Raw genomic sequence first — 16,253 nt, forward strand, 5'->3', positions numbered from 1 at the left:
CTTTCCTCAGTGGTCGGAGAGAGAGGGAACTCTGGGGACCCTGCTATCACCACGGACCAATTACGCCACACAGGGGGTGGAACACACACACACACACACACACACACACACACACACACACGGTCCCTGAAGACTAGAACAATCCACAGAGCATAATATCATATCATGGATCACTACACGCGCACACACACACACACACGCACGTGCGCGCACAAATAGTCTTAGACGCATACGATCATGAGAAGCCATGTTTGTCTCCGCTCAAAGGACTCCGGCTCTCTAAAGGGAGATTATACAGAAGCATCCGAATGGCCTGAAGAACAAAGCCAACGGAACGTGTGCAGCACAGGGGCCAGTTAGTTAATAATAGTAATAAGAACCCTGGCTATAATAAGACAAATATTTTTAGGGGCACCATGCAATCTACTGTACACCTGCACAGCCTTTGTGATCTACTGGTAGATCACGATGTATACTAAACCCAAGCGTTTAGGTTATAAACTGTTTTAAACACATAATTTGTAACACTTTTTAAACGTGTCACAGTGTTTAGATTATAAACAGAAGAACATGTTTAATCGCCTGTAACACTTTTTAAACACACAGTTTTTACAATCAAAGTCAGTCATATAGGTGTTTAGAATTTGAACACTATAGGTGTTCTCGTGAGGTGTTTGAGTGAACTCGTGTTCTACTGTATTGTATGACCATTAATAAACAGTTGGCATTTTATTATTACACACATGGTGTTTAGGTTTAAACGCGTCACATGTTCCAGGGATTTACAGTGTACCCTTTGGGCACTCCTTGACATAGAAGATCTACTACTACGGATCACTCACCACGGGGAGCCGTAGATCCTGAAGCCTGACTTTTTTTCCTTTTTTTTTTCTCTCCAGTGTGTATTATCGGACTTCAAAGCATGAACAGCATACACCAGCCAAGTAGAAAATACACAAAAGCAGCTTGCTTGATTAAACAATGTTTTACTTTAAGGACTATTTAAGGTATAAGGCAACATTGGCTATACAATGATGCAATCGCAACTGTCAGCGCTGCTAGTGCACACACTGAGAAGTGGGAACAATCACAACCGTCACAACCAAACAACACACTATACTACTACTACTATTTCTTTTTTCAAAAGGAGGCCCCCTGGAGACTTGAGGCCTGTTTCAATTGAAATGATTGAAACGCTCCCCCCATATCTTGCAAGTATGATCGAACCCTACAAACCCTCCCGCGCACTCAGATCAGCCAACGCAGGGAAGTTGGAAGTACCCTCACTAAAAACGCCGGGACAACAACGCTCCACACGTCCCAAACTCTTAATTCTCCCTTCTGGCTCCAAAACTGTGGAATGCACTTCCCATTGCAGTCAGAACTGCAGCATCACTCCCAATCTTCCACCTTTTCAGACTCCATCATGGCCCGTAGCACTTACCCTACCCCTTAGATAGCATTTCTGTAGACTTAGATAGCATTTGACACAGACTTATAGCATGTTATGAAGACAGCACTATAATTGCATTGTATGTAGTCATAGCACGTTATAGTACATATGTATAGTATAGATGTATAGTTTATGTATGTATAGTTTCATTATATAGATTTTCCACTGTTACTTTCTTAGCTTACGCATGTTTTATGATAAATGTTTTTATGTGATGTATTCCCATGCTTTTTTTGTTCTTGCTTAATGTAAGTCGCTCTGGATTAAGAGCGTCTGCTAAATGCCTAAATTGTAAATTGTAAGGCCGCCACTGACTAGCGACTGGGTGACTCACCACGGGGAGCCGTAGATCCTGAAGCCGCGCACCGTCACCTCGGAGTCCTGCAGGTAGATGCAGTTGGTCAGCATGGCCTGGACGTTCTCGTAGCTCTCGGGCTTCAGCTTGGAGGCCGAGGGGAAGTAGTAGAAGTCCTGCTTGATCAGGTCGGCCATGAACTCCTGGTCGAAGGTCAGCTCGTGGTTCCCCGCGATCACGATCTTGATGTCGTAGGGCAAGGTGCCTGGAGGGGGAGGGGGGAGAGACACGAGGGAGGGGGTTTTGATTGATTGATTGATTGATTGATTGAAATATTTATTAACCCATTCTGACCTGAGATCAGATTCATACGAGGTTTCCACTGGACACACACTGGTCTGATTAACCCATTCTGACCCAATTAAGCATTACACACTTGTTTACAACAGGGTCCACCATGTTCAATTCATCAAAAACATTAAAGACGTACAAATAGACACTTCAATATAGTCAAAGAACAGAACAGGAATTCATCATAAAGGAAGCAAAAAGGGAAAAAGAAACTTATACAGTGAGGGAAAAGGGGGGATTCATATTTTACGAGGGGCCAGTTTCGAATTGCAGCCGTCCGTATAGGTGCCCTTTGAGAGCGGTTTTTGAAGGAGTCGAGGGATTCACATGTCTTAATGACTGTTGGTAGGGCGTTCCACATTTTGATGGCACATAGGAGCGAAAATAATTTAGGGGGAGAAGAGGTACAGGAGGAAGATTGAACGACGGTGCTTTGTGAATAATAAATAAACTACATAAAAGTGTTGACAAGTCACAAAAAAACAACCCCTCCTCCCGCAAGGCTCCAGACGGCACGCAGTTTATAAGCGGAAGAGGAGCTTCTCTCTCTGTGTGTGTGTGTGTGTGTGTGTGTGTGTGTGTGTGTGTGCGTGTGTCGTGTGTGTGCGTGCGTGTGTGCGTGTGTGTGTGTGTGTGTTTTTTGGCCGTCTCTATTAATCTGTACATCTGTCTGAGCTCCTCCGCCATCCTCTATTAATCTGTACATCTGTCTGAGCTCCTCCGCCATCGATCAAAGTCTCCAGCCGCTGCGTTCCGTTCCTGGTCGCGTCCTGTTTATGGAACCATATCTCAACGCGTCCATCAGGGAATCTACAGAGCCAGAGTTGTTGTGGCGCGCAGCAAGGCGTTGATCACGCAAAAAAATGAAATGAAAAAATGAAATCAAACCTGTCTAAAGTGGTGCAACAGCATACAGACATAGGGAGGGACGGATATTGCTGGTTAACCCATTCTGGGTGGGAACCCCCTTTGGTGTTTTAAGCATTATGTTATACTTTAGCTATTGAAAAATAGCAGATCTACAAGCTCATAGCGTGGCACCGAGTGCCCACGCTACGAGCTTGTATAGGTCTGCTATTTTAGAAAAATCGTGAAAATGTAGTGCAAATCTTTGAATATATATTCTTTCAAGTTTTTAACTAAAATCTTTGTTTCTGTGAGGGTCCCTGAAACAACATATTTTCCGATGGGGGTCGGCAGCCAATTACATATAATCTTGGGGGTCCTTGACATGAAAATGTTTGAGAACGACTGACATAGAAACATAAGGTTTCTTTTTCAGAAAACTTTCTGAATGATTTGTTTGTTTACGATGGAGTCTAGAGGCTAAGGAGTATCACATTATAACTAAAAAGTAACACAAACCAGAGTAACCAAAAAAAGTGAACATTTATTAATAATCTTGAGGTTACGATTACAGACGTTGATAGAACATAGAAAAGAGTTACTGTACGGCACGCCAAATAAACAAAAATGACAATCTAAGCTCCCTAACTAAACATAAACAAAGTTAAAAAAAACTATGGATTACATTAAATGGCAGCACACCCCTACCAAGCTTCCCTTGTCTTTACTTTAAACACTACAGTTACCTTATCAAGCACTCAGCAGCATAAGGTTTGGCACACAGCCTACAGACTTTGGACCACAGGATTGCTTGAAATGCTAGCTAGCTACAAACAAAGGGTTCAGCACATGGAGGTGACGAATGGCAAATGGCCTGAATTCGTGTTCCACACAGGTTTTTATACTGCTGGCTGATTAGGTGTGTCTCCAAACACCAAGCCACTCCTCCAATCTCCACCCCACCAATCACCATATAGGGCACAGGAATCACAAAAATCACTCAGGAGGTTTAACATAGGGCCGTAACATTGTTCCCAGGTCAAAATGGGTTAAAGGAGCACCACTCAAAAATAGCCAATCTGGGTCGCACCCTCAGGGCCTAGCGGTCCAGGCACATCATGCCACATAATAGGCTCTGGCCTGACAACGTGTCGCGTGTTCGAGTCCCGTTCATGATGACCCTTGCTGCATGATTCATCATAAAATCAAAAAAAAAAAAAAAAAAAATAGCCAATCTACCAGCTCACAACAAGGTGTCGGAATTGTTGTAAGCTTGTAGATCTGCCGTGCCACACTCACGATAAATCGGCCATTATTGTGACGGAAGAATGAGAGTGAGGTGTGTGTGTGTTCGCCCCCCCCCCACCTTCCTCCCTCTCTCCAGGTTCCTTCCACACACACACACACACACACACACACACACACACACACACACACACACACACACACACACACACACACACACACACACACACACACACACACACACACACACACACACACACACACACACACACACACACCTCCATCTCAATGGAGTTAATTGGCTATTCAGTGCCAAGCACAGTTGGGGGGGTAAGGTGTGTGTGTGTGTGTGCGTGCGTGCGTGCATGCGTGCACTCCCAGCAGATTGATTGGAGCTGCTGGCTACTGAGAAAAAAATATCAAAATATTCCCCAATGTTTCACAGACAGAGAGAGAGAGAGAGACAGAGAGAGAGAGAGACAGAGACAGAGACAGAGAGAGAGAGAGAGAGAGACAGAGAGAGAGAGAAGGAGAGAGCGCTGACAAACATCTGGGGGTCTGCGTCGTCTGCGTGCCGGATGTGGCCACTGTGTCTGTGTCTTGACAGGACAGTTCAATCACTGCATGCTTTTTGACAATTATTGCCAGAACACTACAGCACACTAGCTGCTGTGTGTGTGTGTGTGTGTGTGTGTGTGTGTGTGTGTGTGCTCATGTTTACTTTATTTTAGCGCGTGTGCGTGCGTGCACGAGTGTGTCACTTTTGCCCGAAAAAGGGGGAGTAATTAAACCGTTGCTTCAGAAGAGCCTGACAGCACAGAGACGGCTCTGTCATAACAGCCAATCAGAAGCAGGTTGACGGGTGGTGGAGGGGGGGGGGGGGGGGGGGGGCGGGGGAGGAGAGAGAGAGAGAGAGAGAGAGAGAGAGAGAGAGAGAGAGAGAGAGAGGGAGAGAGAGGGACTGAAATACTTTCGGAAAAGCCCAAAATCCTCGAGTATGAGAACAATAACCGGATGAAAGCATCTGTCATAGAGCGGCCATTGCTGCAGTGTGTGTTTTCCCGCCCCCATCTCTCCTATTTGATTGGCTGGGATTTATAGCTGTCTAGCGAGTACAAAAGACTGTTGTATAAAGTGACTTGCAGTATAATGAGGGGCTGCACACCTCAGGCGACACATGAGGCACAAACACAGCCCATACAACATGTATACAGATCTGTACCTTTGTCATATACGATGGTGTCCCAGTCAAAGTGCGATGTCTGTGCGACACACGCGTGTGCGTGGAGGATCACTTATTTTTGCCACTGGACTGGTGTGTGTGTGTGTGTGTGTGTGTGTGTGTGCGTGTGTGTGTGTGTGTGTGTGTGTGCGCATATCACTGTAAATCCCTGGAACATGTGATGTGTTTAAAACCTAAACACAGCAGTGTGTAATAATAAAATGCCAAATGTTTATTAATGGTCATAAAATACAGTAGGACACGAGAACACCTAGTGTTCGAATTCTAAACACCTACATGACTGACTTTGATTGTAAAAACGAAACACGTTTATGTGTTTAAAAAGTGTTACTGGCGATTAAACATGTTCTTCTGTTTATAATCTAAACACAAATAAGTGTTTAGAACCTTTAGTGTGTATGAGTTGGATCATACTGTATGTTGTAACGTGGCTTGAGACCACCTGGCGATGATGTGTGTGTGTGTGTGTGTGCGTGCGTGTGTGAGTGCGTGTGTGTGTGTGTGTGTGTGTGCGTGCGTGCGCGTGCATGACTAAGTGAATGTTATGGCTGAGAGGAGGATGAGTGACACGAGGGAGAGAGATTTCGTTAGAACAATAAAAAAAGACACTATACTTTTTAGAACAAAAAGAAAAACCCATCTCAAACTCCTCACAGATTCTGCAGCGCAAGCTCTTTTTCTCCGTCCCCCGTGAAGTTTGACGGCCAACTGTAAAAACCTAAAAACGAGGTAAAGTAAATCACGGCTCTGAAAAAATATAAAATTGACGATGGAGCTGCACTCAGAACGCCACCGGCCACCCCCTTCCCCACGCACTGTACTTAGGAGAATTAACACATTCTGACCTGAGATCAGATTCTAAACACGTCTTCTACATCCTGACAGTTTTCCATTCTGACCTGAGATCAGATTCTAAAAAATGTCTTCTACATCCTGACAGTTTTCTGAAAAAGCTATGTTTCTATGTCAGTCGTTCTTCGATTTAAAAAAAAATAGCAGACCTACAAGCTCGTAGCGCGCCACTCGGTGGCGCGCTACGAGCTTGTACGTAGATCTGCTATTTTCCAATAGCTAAAGTATAACAGAATGCTTGAAACACCAAAAAAGTGGTTCCCGACCAGAATGGGTTAAATTGCCATTTCATGGCTGAATCTTTTGACAGTTTCTCCGGGGGAACTAAGATGGAGGCTCTGTAAAAAAAAATGACAACTTGTAAATACCAAATGTGCTGAACGTGAACTAGCATTAAATTATTTTTTCTAGAAGCTATAACGTTTATTATGTCCTGTCCTGGGTAAAGTAAGTACATTAACTTAAGTACTGTACTTATAAGTACACTTTTAAGGAAGTGATTGTCATCACTCCCACCCAACACCGCTGAAGTGCCCTTGAGCAAGGCACTGAACCCCCAACTTCTCCCCCTGGAGCTGCTTAGTGGCCAACAGTACACTAAACCCAAGCGTTTAGGTTATAAACAGTTTTAAACACATAATTTGTAACACTTTTTAAAACGTGTCAGTGTTTAGATTATAAACAGAAGAACATGTTTAATCGCCTGTAACACTTTTTAAACACATAAACGTGTTTAGTTTTTACAATCAAAGTCAGTCATAGGTGTTTAGAATTTGAACACTATAGGTGTTCTCGTGAGGTGTTTGAGTTAACTTGTGTTCTACTGTATTGTATGACCATTAATAAACAGTTGGCATTTTATTATTACACACATGGTGTTTAGGTTTAAACGCGTCACATGTTCCAGGGATTTACAGTGAAGGCCCGACTCACATGTACCTTTCGATCTAGCATACAACATTGATGCATGCTATAGATGTATACAAAGGGTGTGATACATCTTGCCCCCAATGCATTTCCAATGGAAGAGTCACATGGTTTGACACAATATTTGTGTTGTACGGCTTTCGGGCTGTGTTTCGACTGCCCCCCCCGCCCCCCTCCCCTCTCCCCCTCAAACCATGTGACTCCCGACAACTAATTCCTTGACATGGAGAGACTTTTGTTGGAAAAACCAGATTCGCTTCTTTATTACTCCAAAACAGAAGTCCAAACAGACTGGCAACCATATGGACTGTTGGAGAGAATGTGGAGATACTGTACAGTGGTTGATCATGCACTGCATGTCTTTTGGTCTTGTCCTGTAATTCAGCCATTTTGGAAGGAAGTGACCACACTTATCTCAAACATTATGGGTTTTAGAATAGATGATTCATTCACATCTTTGTACCTAGGACAACTCCCAGACGGGCTAAATCGAGATGACTCCTATACTTACTTAAGATTATACTTGTAGCAAGCAAAAAGGCTATTACAATAAATTGGTTACAAAAGAACTGTCCTACTGCCGACCTATTTTTCAACATTGTGAAACAACTGCATCGCCTAGAACAGATGACCTATTCGTTAAGACTGCAAAAAGAGCTGGGTGAAAGAAGATGGGAGAAATGGACAGAGTACTTAGCTGTGGGGGAGGATGTGGAGTGAATATGGGCGGTGTCTTTCCGGTTGTCATTTAATGTAAGGAACCCAAAAATCTGTAATATGTATTGCTGCTGCTGTACATCCCATGACCTCTTGGTTTGTTTTGTTTTTTTGTCTTTTGTTTTTACTCAGTTTTCTTTTACTGTTGATGTTTCTGTCCTATTGTATGTCTTGCATATTCAAAAATTCCAAAATAAAGAGTTTAAAAACCATGTGACTCCCATTGGAAATGCATTGTGAGCTTATATACAACAAGCATACATCTCATGCAATGAGATGTATCATGCAACATGCAAACAAAATGTTGTATTATGCATGTTGCAACAGTGTGAGTGAGGCCTTAGGATTCTGTTAAAGAAACCCAGGAGCACTAGAGCAGAGTGAGCTCTTCTGTAAGACTGACTGGGTCACTGGGTTGAGAACCCCGGCATTAGAATAGTGTGTTGTAAAAAATGCACGACAAAGACATCACAGATGAGACTGAAGTGGAACAGTGGAACCAGCTGTACGACATGCTGCACTGCATGGCTGCGTGCGTTCCGCCGCCATGACTCTTTCTGTGCCTTTTTCTTCCTTCCAAACGTCTTTTCATGTTTAAGCGGCTGCCGGCCGCCCGCCCGCCACGCCGCGAGGACCCGTCTATAGGGACCCTATTATTCACACCCTCAGGGTTCATTTAACACCAATGTCATAAGATTTTAGTCGACTAAATCTACAGTTGATTTAGTCGACTAAAATGTATTTTGGCGGGTCTTGATGCCGTCGTAAAGAGTGTTTTTACACTTGCTGAAAATAGCCGATCTACAAGCTCACAACGCGTCACAGCGCGACGCGTTGTGTGCTTGTTGATCGGCTATTTTCAGCATGCAACCAAAGTGTAAAATGACTTATACTGGATCTCTTGTCCACTAGTCCCTTCCTAACATTTTAGTCTAGTTTTTATCTGTCGACGAAATTGTCAGTACATTTAGTCTTAGTTTTAGTCGTCATATCTTAGTTTTCATTTAGTTTCCATTTAGTTTTCGTCAGTGAAAGAAGGTATTCGACGAACATTTTTCGTCTTAGTTTTAGTCGACGAAAACAACACTGGTGTGCATGTGTGTGTGCGTGTGCGTGTGTGTGCATGTGCGCGTGCGTGCGTGTGTGCATGTGCGTGCGTGTGTGTGCGTGTGTGTGTGTGTGTGTGTGTGTGTGTGTGTGAGAGAGAGTGTGGCCCCATAGGGATGCTTCCGGAGCAGCATTGTCCTTGGGTTCCGATGGGTGGTCTCTCTCTCTCTCTCTGCACTTTGAAGAAAAACCCCCGTCCTGCCCAAAGCCTTGGCATGTTGGGGGGATTATACTGCCCGTTGTGCACGTGTGTGTGTGTGTGTGTGTGTGTACACAGATGCAAAAACCAAAACCGGTAGCCCCAAATTTCCTGTCACATCTAAGCTATAGCTCAGAAGTGTGTTGGATCGTGTGTGTGTGTGTGTGTGTGTGTGCATGTGCGTGTGCGTGTGCGTGTGTGTGTAACCTATGTTTATGCATGCATGTGTACTATATGTAGGCAATTTACATTCTTGTGCACATGCTGTGTATACTTGTGGATTCCAGGACAATAATACCGCACTGTAGGCTGTATACCTTCATCTGCATTATGGACAGAATCACACTGTAGGCTGTATACCTTCATCTGCATTATGGACAGAATCACACTGTAGGCTGTATACCTTCATCTGCATTATGGACAGAATCACACTGTAGGCTGTATACCTTCATCTGCATTATGGACAGAATCACACTGTAGGCTGTATACCTTCATCTGCATTATGGACAGAATCACAATGCAAAGAAGGAGGAAATCCTCAAAAGCGGTAGCGGCGGCTGACGTTCAAGCCGAGACTCAACTTGGATCAGTCTCGTAATTCCACGTGTGTGTGTGTGTGTGTGTGTGTGTGTGTGTGTGTGTGTTTACGTGTGTGTGTGTGTGTGTGTGTGTGTGTGTGACTGTGTGTGTGTGTGTGTGTGTGTGTTGTGTCTTCTTGCCTAAGCATCAACGTAATATCCTCAACATTGAACCACCCACACACTCAGCTACCGTATATGTTTATATGCAGAATTTGAGTCCAAGACAAAAGTTCCCATGGGCAGTAAAGTAGCTATATCATATGGTAATGCACGCACGCATGTACGCATGCACGCACGCGCACACACGCAATCATATGGGCAGACATAAAACAAAGACACCCTGTAATTATAAGACGCCGTACACAAACACCACCTACTGAGAAAACGCGGGACCGCGACACACTTTATCTGAGCACGGCAGCAACACCACAACACCACGCATCTCTGAATGTTCTCACCGAACAGAATACATTACAGTAAGTATAGGCTTACACGCACACACGCACACGTACACACGCACATGCACGCATGCACACGCACACTCTCAAATGGGAACAAAGACAGATAAACCACTTCATCAACCAGCCTTGTAGGTGGTACTGCTTGCTTTCAGTGCTTTGTCTCCCTCTCTCTCTAACTTAATACGGTCTGGACTTTATTTGTGTCAGTTCCAGGTCCGTTTGGAGTCTACGGACTAAACATGGTCCATAAAGTTAAATACGGAGAGGTCCCAGCTGTTTTAAGAACATGTTTCAGGCAGGTAAACGAGGTACACAACCATTTCACCAGAGCCAGCGTTGTAGATGTGGTGCTCCCTGCTTTTAAAAGTCAAGTGGGCAAAGGCTCCTTCATTTATATACGTAGGAGCCACACAGTTGAACAGCCTGGAATCCAGTGTTAAACTGACCTCCAATCTGAGGACATTTTAAACAGAAGACAAAAAAATGGCTACTGGAAAAGGTTCCCCTATAAAGGGTCATCTTAGAGGGATGGATAGGGATGTACTTGTTGTGTTGTGTATGTAATGTATATGTACTGTTATGTATTTGTGATGTATTTTAAAGTATTGTTCAGTTCAGTGTGAGAGGACCTCAGTGGAAACAAGTCTTTGGACTTTACTGTGTAATCCTTGAATCGCTGATTATAATGTTGTATTATGATTGTTTTTCTAAATAAATCAAATCAAATCAAATCAAATTCCCCGGTATTTAATCCAATATTCTACACTGCAGAGATAGTTGTATTACTACGCTGAAGTATTTGCAACTTTCAACCACGAAAATCCGCCCAAAAAACGGTCCGTTGGTTTGTTATGATCAGAAGCACCGAAGCATGACAATGTGAAACGAAACCACCATGGACAGCATGTTGTAGTCCAAACAAACCCCCCCCCCCCCCCCGTCCACTTGCATTGGGCTCAATTTCCCAGAAGCCCTAGCAGCAGCCCAGAGGATGACTTGATTTCCGCTTTCGTCATCATAACGCGACGGCCTCGTCACCATGTCCGGGACACATCCGCTTCTTTTTAATTATTTTTAAAACGGCAAATTAAACACATTAAACAAATAGCAGGTTTAGCGTTTGTGTTACGCGCGCTGGAACCCTGGATTAAACAATTTAAATCCCTGAAAGTGTTAATATGTATATACTGATTTATGTGAGTTTTGGACAACATCTGTATAGTAGTAACAAAAGAACGTGTTTTGCAATTAAGGACCTGCGCAATATAACTGGCCGATTTGAAAAAGAAATTGGGTGGAGATTGTTCCTTTGGCCTAGAGGGAGTGTGTGTGCAAACACCCTACATCCTACACCCTAATCCCTAAACACTACACCCTACACCACACTACACCCTACACCCTACAAACACGTCAAAGAGAGCTGGGGAAGGATGTATAAACATGTTTGAGACCATCTCCACACGCAAATGAAACGTCCGACACACACACACACAGTCTCAACAGTGCAAGCTGAATGTACGGTGTACGGTGTGTGTGTGTGTGTGTGTGTGTGTGTGTGTGTGGAGGGTTGTGTAAATGTGCAGATGCTTTAAATACAGTCAACGCTCCAGCGATAACGACAAAGTGATCTCTCGTATACCGCTACGCTACTGCTCGTTACGCAAGGCTCTCCGCCATGCACACAGACACACACACACACACACACACACACACACACACACACACACACACACACACACACACAGAGTGCAGACACACAGCGGCGTTGACGAGGAAGGGAGCCAGGGAAGGTAATGAGGGAGCGAGGAGACAGGGAGGGAGAAGGAAACGGAGGGAGTGGAGAGGAGATGTGTGGACTCGAGGCAGAAAGAGAGAGAGAGAGAGAGAGAGAGAGAGGATGATGAAAGAGGGAGAGAGAGAGAGGGAGGTATAGTAGAGAAAGAGACAGTGAAGGGAAGGGAGAGAGAGAGGGCGAACGAGGCAGCGAGGGAGGGACGAGAGTCATGAAACTTTAATGTCCGTCCTGTTACCGAGCTAAAGAGTGCTCTCTACCGCTCTACAGGGACGAGAGACAGAGAGAGAGAGAGAGAGAGAGAGAGAGAGAGAGAGAGAGAGAGAGAAAGAGACAGAGAGAGAGAGAGAGAGGTGTAGGTAGGTCTATTGGAGGGAGGGGGGGGGGGTGAAGTACAACAGAAGACAAAAGAAGCACAAATCACACACAAACACACACAGAGGCCACACACACACAACCGCAAAATATACACACACTGTACAACTGTACACAGGCAGGTGCAGACACATTGTGTACACACACACACACACACACACACACACACACACACTAAAGTGCCTACCACAGCAATCACATCACAGGGCGTCACTCGTATCTATTATTCAGCAGTAAAAAGGGAACGGAGCGCGGAGCGGAGCTACTGCGCTAAATAAAGAGTTGGACCCAGAAGACACCGAGACCATGGACCCAGAAACCTGGAGACTGGAGGAGGAGGAGAGAGGGGGAGGGGGGGAGAGAGAGGGGGGGGAGAGGGAGGAGGGGGAGAGAGAGAGAGAGAGAGAGGGGAAAAGACAAGAGCAAAAAGGAGGAAAAAACAGAAGACTACAGACAGAAGGAGAACACGCAGCGTTTTCAGAACTCTCTCTCTCTCTTGACCCGGTGGGACTGGGTCAACTCGAGAGGCTCTCATCTCAGTGAGATCCATATTTAAACGGAGCGGTGCAGAGCAGAGGCTCCTTCCTTCCCAGCTCTGTCCACGACTCCACGCCACAAGTGCACGCCATCACACGCCATCGCCATTCGCCATGGCGTACATGGAAAACAAAACAATAAATAAACCACTCAGAAACCAAGCTGAGTGCTGCACACACTTAAACACACAGGCACGCACATGAAGCAGAACATTGCCGTGGCGTACACAACAAGCTCTCATGTGGTATAGTGGTGTTTTGGTAGCCTCGGAAACCCAGACGTTTTTATTTCCAGGGAGAAAAAACAAGTCTGGGTCCGAGTCCACTTCAATTCGGCATAGAGTAGTAGCGCAATCAGTGATTTCTGATCGTCTGCACCTTTGTTAAATTGAGACACACCTGTACACCCACCCACACCCACACCCACACCCACACCCACACACACACACACACACACACACACACACACACACACACACACACACACACACACACACACACACACACACACACACACACACACACACACACACACACACACACACACACACACACACACACCTCTCTCTCTGTCGCTCTAATTAATTAGTCTCATGTCCAACAGCTGCTTCTAGTTTCTCCCGGCGGATCCTGCCGGAAGCTGCCTATGCCATAGAAAGCATATAGTGAGTTCCAGTCTAGTGTTTTGGAGTCTGTTAAAGTTGTCTGTATACGTGCATGAAAGTTGTATGTGCGTGCGCACATGCACTCATTCACTGCCACGAGTAAGTGTGTGTTCTGTTGATATCTGTGTACTGTAGGAAGAGCATATTTGGAAGCTGATCAAAGATTATGCGTTATTGGAGGGAATTGGAAGGGAGTTCTTCTTCTGCTCTCACTAAGACGTCGGCCCTCCTGCATGCTCGCCTTTTACAAAAATGGTAAATGTAAATGTTGCATTTATATAGTGCCTTTATCCAAGGCGCTTTACATAGATTGTGCATTACATTCACCCATTCACACACAAAAACATTCACATAGTACACACCGATGCCAGGGGAAGCCATGCAAGGCACCAACCTGCACATCAGGAGCAATTAGGGGTTCAGAGTCTTGCTCAAGGACACTTCGACACTAACTCTGGGGGACGAACTGGCAACCTTGCGGTTCCCATCCGGTGACTTTCGGTGACTCTACCCCTGAGCCACTGCCGAAACAGATCTATTCTTTGTCAACATCTCTCTGTCACTCCAGAACTACCACCCAATCACACTCCAGAACTACCACCCAATCACACTCCAGAACTACCACCCAATCACACTCCAGAACTACCACCCAATCACACTCCAGAACCTGTACCACCCAATCACACACCAGAACTACAGTTTTCACCCCAAAAAAAGCTGACATTTCAAGCCCTCTTACGTCAGTCCCTGCATGTGACTGCACAGTGTTAATATGCACGGCACTGTGCGCACGCACACACGCACATGTGCGCACACAAACACACACACGCACGCGCACACACACAATGACAATAGAGAGCAGAACTTTGGTGTCAGAACCTGCCGGGTCTCCAGGGGGACAGAGCTGTGAGTCGACCCAGGTACCGTATACTCCCGGGAGAAGCATGCACCCCTCCCCCCCCCCCCCCCCCACCCTGCTTTATTCTGTTCTGCCTCTCCTCCGTTCTCTCTTTTCAATTTCCAACTCCTCTTCCTCTCCTGACGCTGCCCCCCACCCCCCCCCTCCCCTGAATTCACCGGATTTCCTCTACTTTCTCTGCTGCTCTCCTCCCCTCCAAGTCGCCCCTCTCTTTCTCTCTCCCTCTCTCCCTCTCTCTCTCTCGCTCTCTCCCCCTCTCTCCCCCCCGCGGTGTTCCACCAGCCCTGACAAAGCTTTGAGCGGCTGCCAGGGGCCCCCGAGAGCCGAGAGCCGACTTCCTGCTAAAAATAAGAGCTGGGGGGAAGAGCTGGCTGCCATGATGCACAGGCAGAACCCCCCCCCCCCCCCCCCCCCCCGTTGGAGAGGAGGAGAGAGGAGGGGGCTCCGGTACCACCATGCCCAGAGAAGGAGGAGAGAGGAGAGAGATGCACAGAGCCAGGGAGAATTTGGACAAAATGATGAAAGAAGATTGACTTGGATGCATCAGAAGGAAAGGAGGGAGCAGACAGAGGAAAGGAAAGGAGGGAACAGGACAGAGGAAAGGAAAGGAGGGAGCAGGACATGGGTAGGGGGATACATGGGGATCCATCCGTGCACCACAGCGTGTTCACCACAGCGTGTTCACCACAGCGTGTTCACCACTGATAGTTTGATACGGGAGGGGGGTTGGAATTAATGTGGGCCTGTAGCGTTAATCCTGATCTCCCTGTAAATCTGCTCTGTGCACACACACATGTACACACACTCACCGCAGAAGCATGTTTGTGTTTGTGTCTGTAGGTGTGTTTGTGTGTTTGTGTGTGTGTGTGTGTGTGTGTGTGTGTGTATAGGACATTGTGGCAGAGCCATACAGAAGGATGTGAGTGAATAGGAGGAACAGCACCCAGATTATAAATATTTATATGAGCAAAAGAGTTGCAGGAGGGAAAAATTTAATGGGAATAGATGGGGAGAAAGAGAAGAGAGATAGAGAGACAGAGAGAGAGAGAGAGAGAGACAGAGACAGAGAGAGACAGAGAGAGAGAGAGAGACAGAGAGAGACAGAGAGAGAGAGACAGAGAGAGAGAGACAGAGAGAGACTTCAGACGCCACCGCACGGTGTTTGGCTTCATGGTTTTTATCTCCTGCTCTTCGTCTCTCCAGTCGCCTCAGCTCGCGGCCGGGAGTGCGAAGCTAGCGGGTTTTTCAGCTCGCACTCCCCGCCGCCTCGCTTTAGGGGGGCTGGGAAGCCCCCCTCCCTATGCACACAACCCCCCCCTTATCTCCCCCCCCCCCCACTCATCCCACTCCTCCTCCCTCGGAAAAGAGACGAGCGGCAGCAGGAAGCACAAAGCACACCGCGCACAACCACACTGCGCACCACACCGCGCCTGCTAAGAGTTCGTGTCGATGTTTGTGATGACGGCAATGAAAGGAAACAGTCGGTACCGACCAGCACCACCGCCACGGGTTGGGTTTTCAACCTTTCAACGGTTAAAATGGCCAGAATCGACAGCGGCTTGTTGAGCAGCACCAACACCGAAATGACAACATGGGCAGATGACACAACGCAACCCTATTTAAATACCTATAGATAAGAAGTTGCGTGAATTCTGTGTCCCATGAATACAAATCACAGTCTAATAATGT

The 16,253-nt window shown here is 46.0% G+C and overlaps 1 protein-coding gene across 1 annotated transcript in view; it reads right to left on the reverse strand.

Annotated features, from left to right (window-relative positions):
- The window catches only part of mpped1 (metallophosphoesterase domain containing 1), a gene marked incomplete at its 3' end in the record, with an annotated part of 325,357 nt that overhangs the window by 14,933 nt on the left and 294,171 nt on the right, over window positions 1–16,253 (reverse strand). The window contains exon 4 of the mRNA XM_080757519.1: window positions 1,788–2,013. Within this exon, the coding sequence (XP_080613645.1) occupies window positions 1,788–2,013 (226 nt within the window). The remainder of the gene's footprint in view (window positions 1–1,787; window positions 2,014–16,253) is intronic.

The sequence above is a fragment of the Protomyctophum bolini genome (assembly GCF_963924005.1).
Source record: "Protomyctophum bolini genome assembly, chromosome: 23".
NCBI classification, from domain to species: Eukaryota; Metazoa; Chordata; class Actinopteri; order Myctophiformes; family Myctophidae; genus Protomyctophum; species Protomyctophum bolini.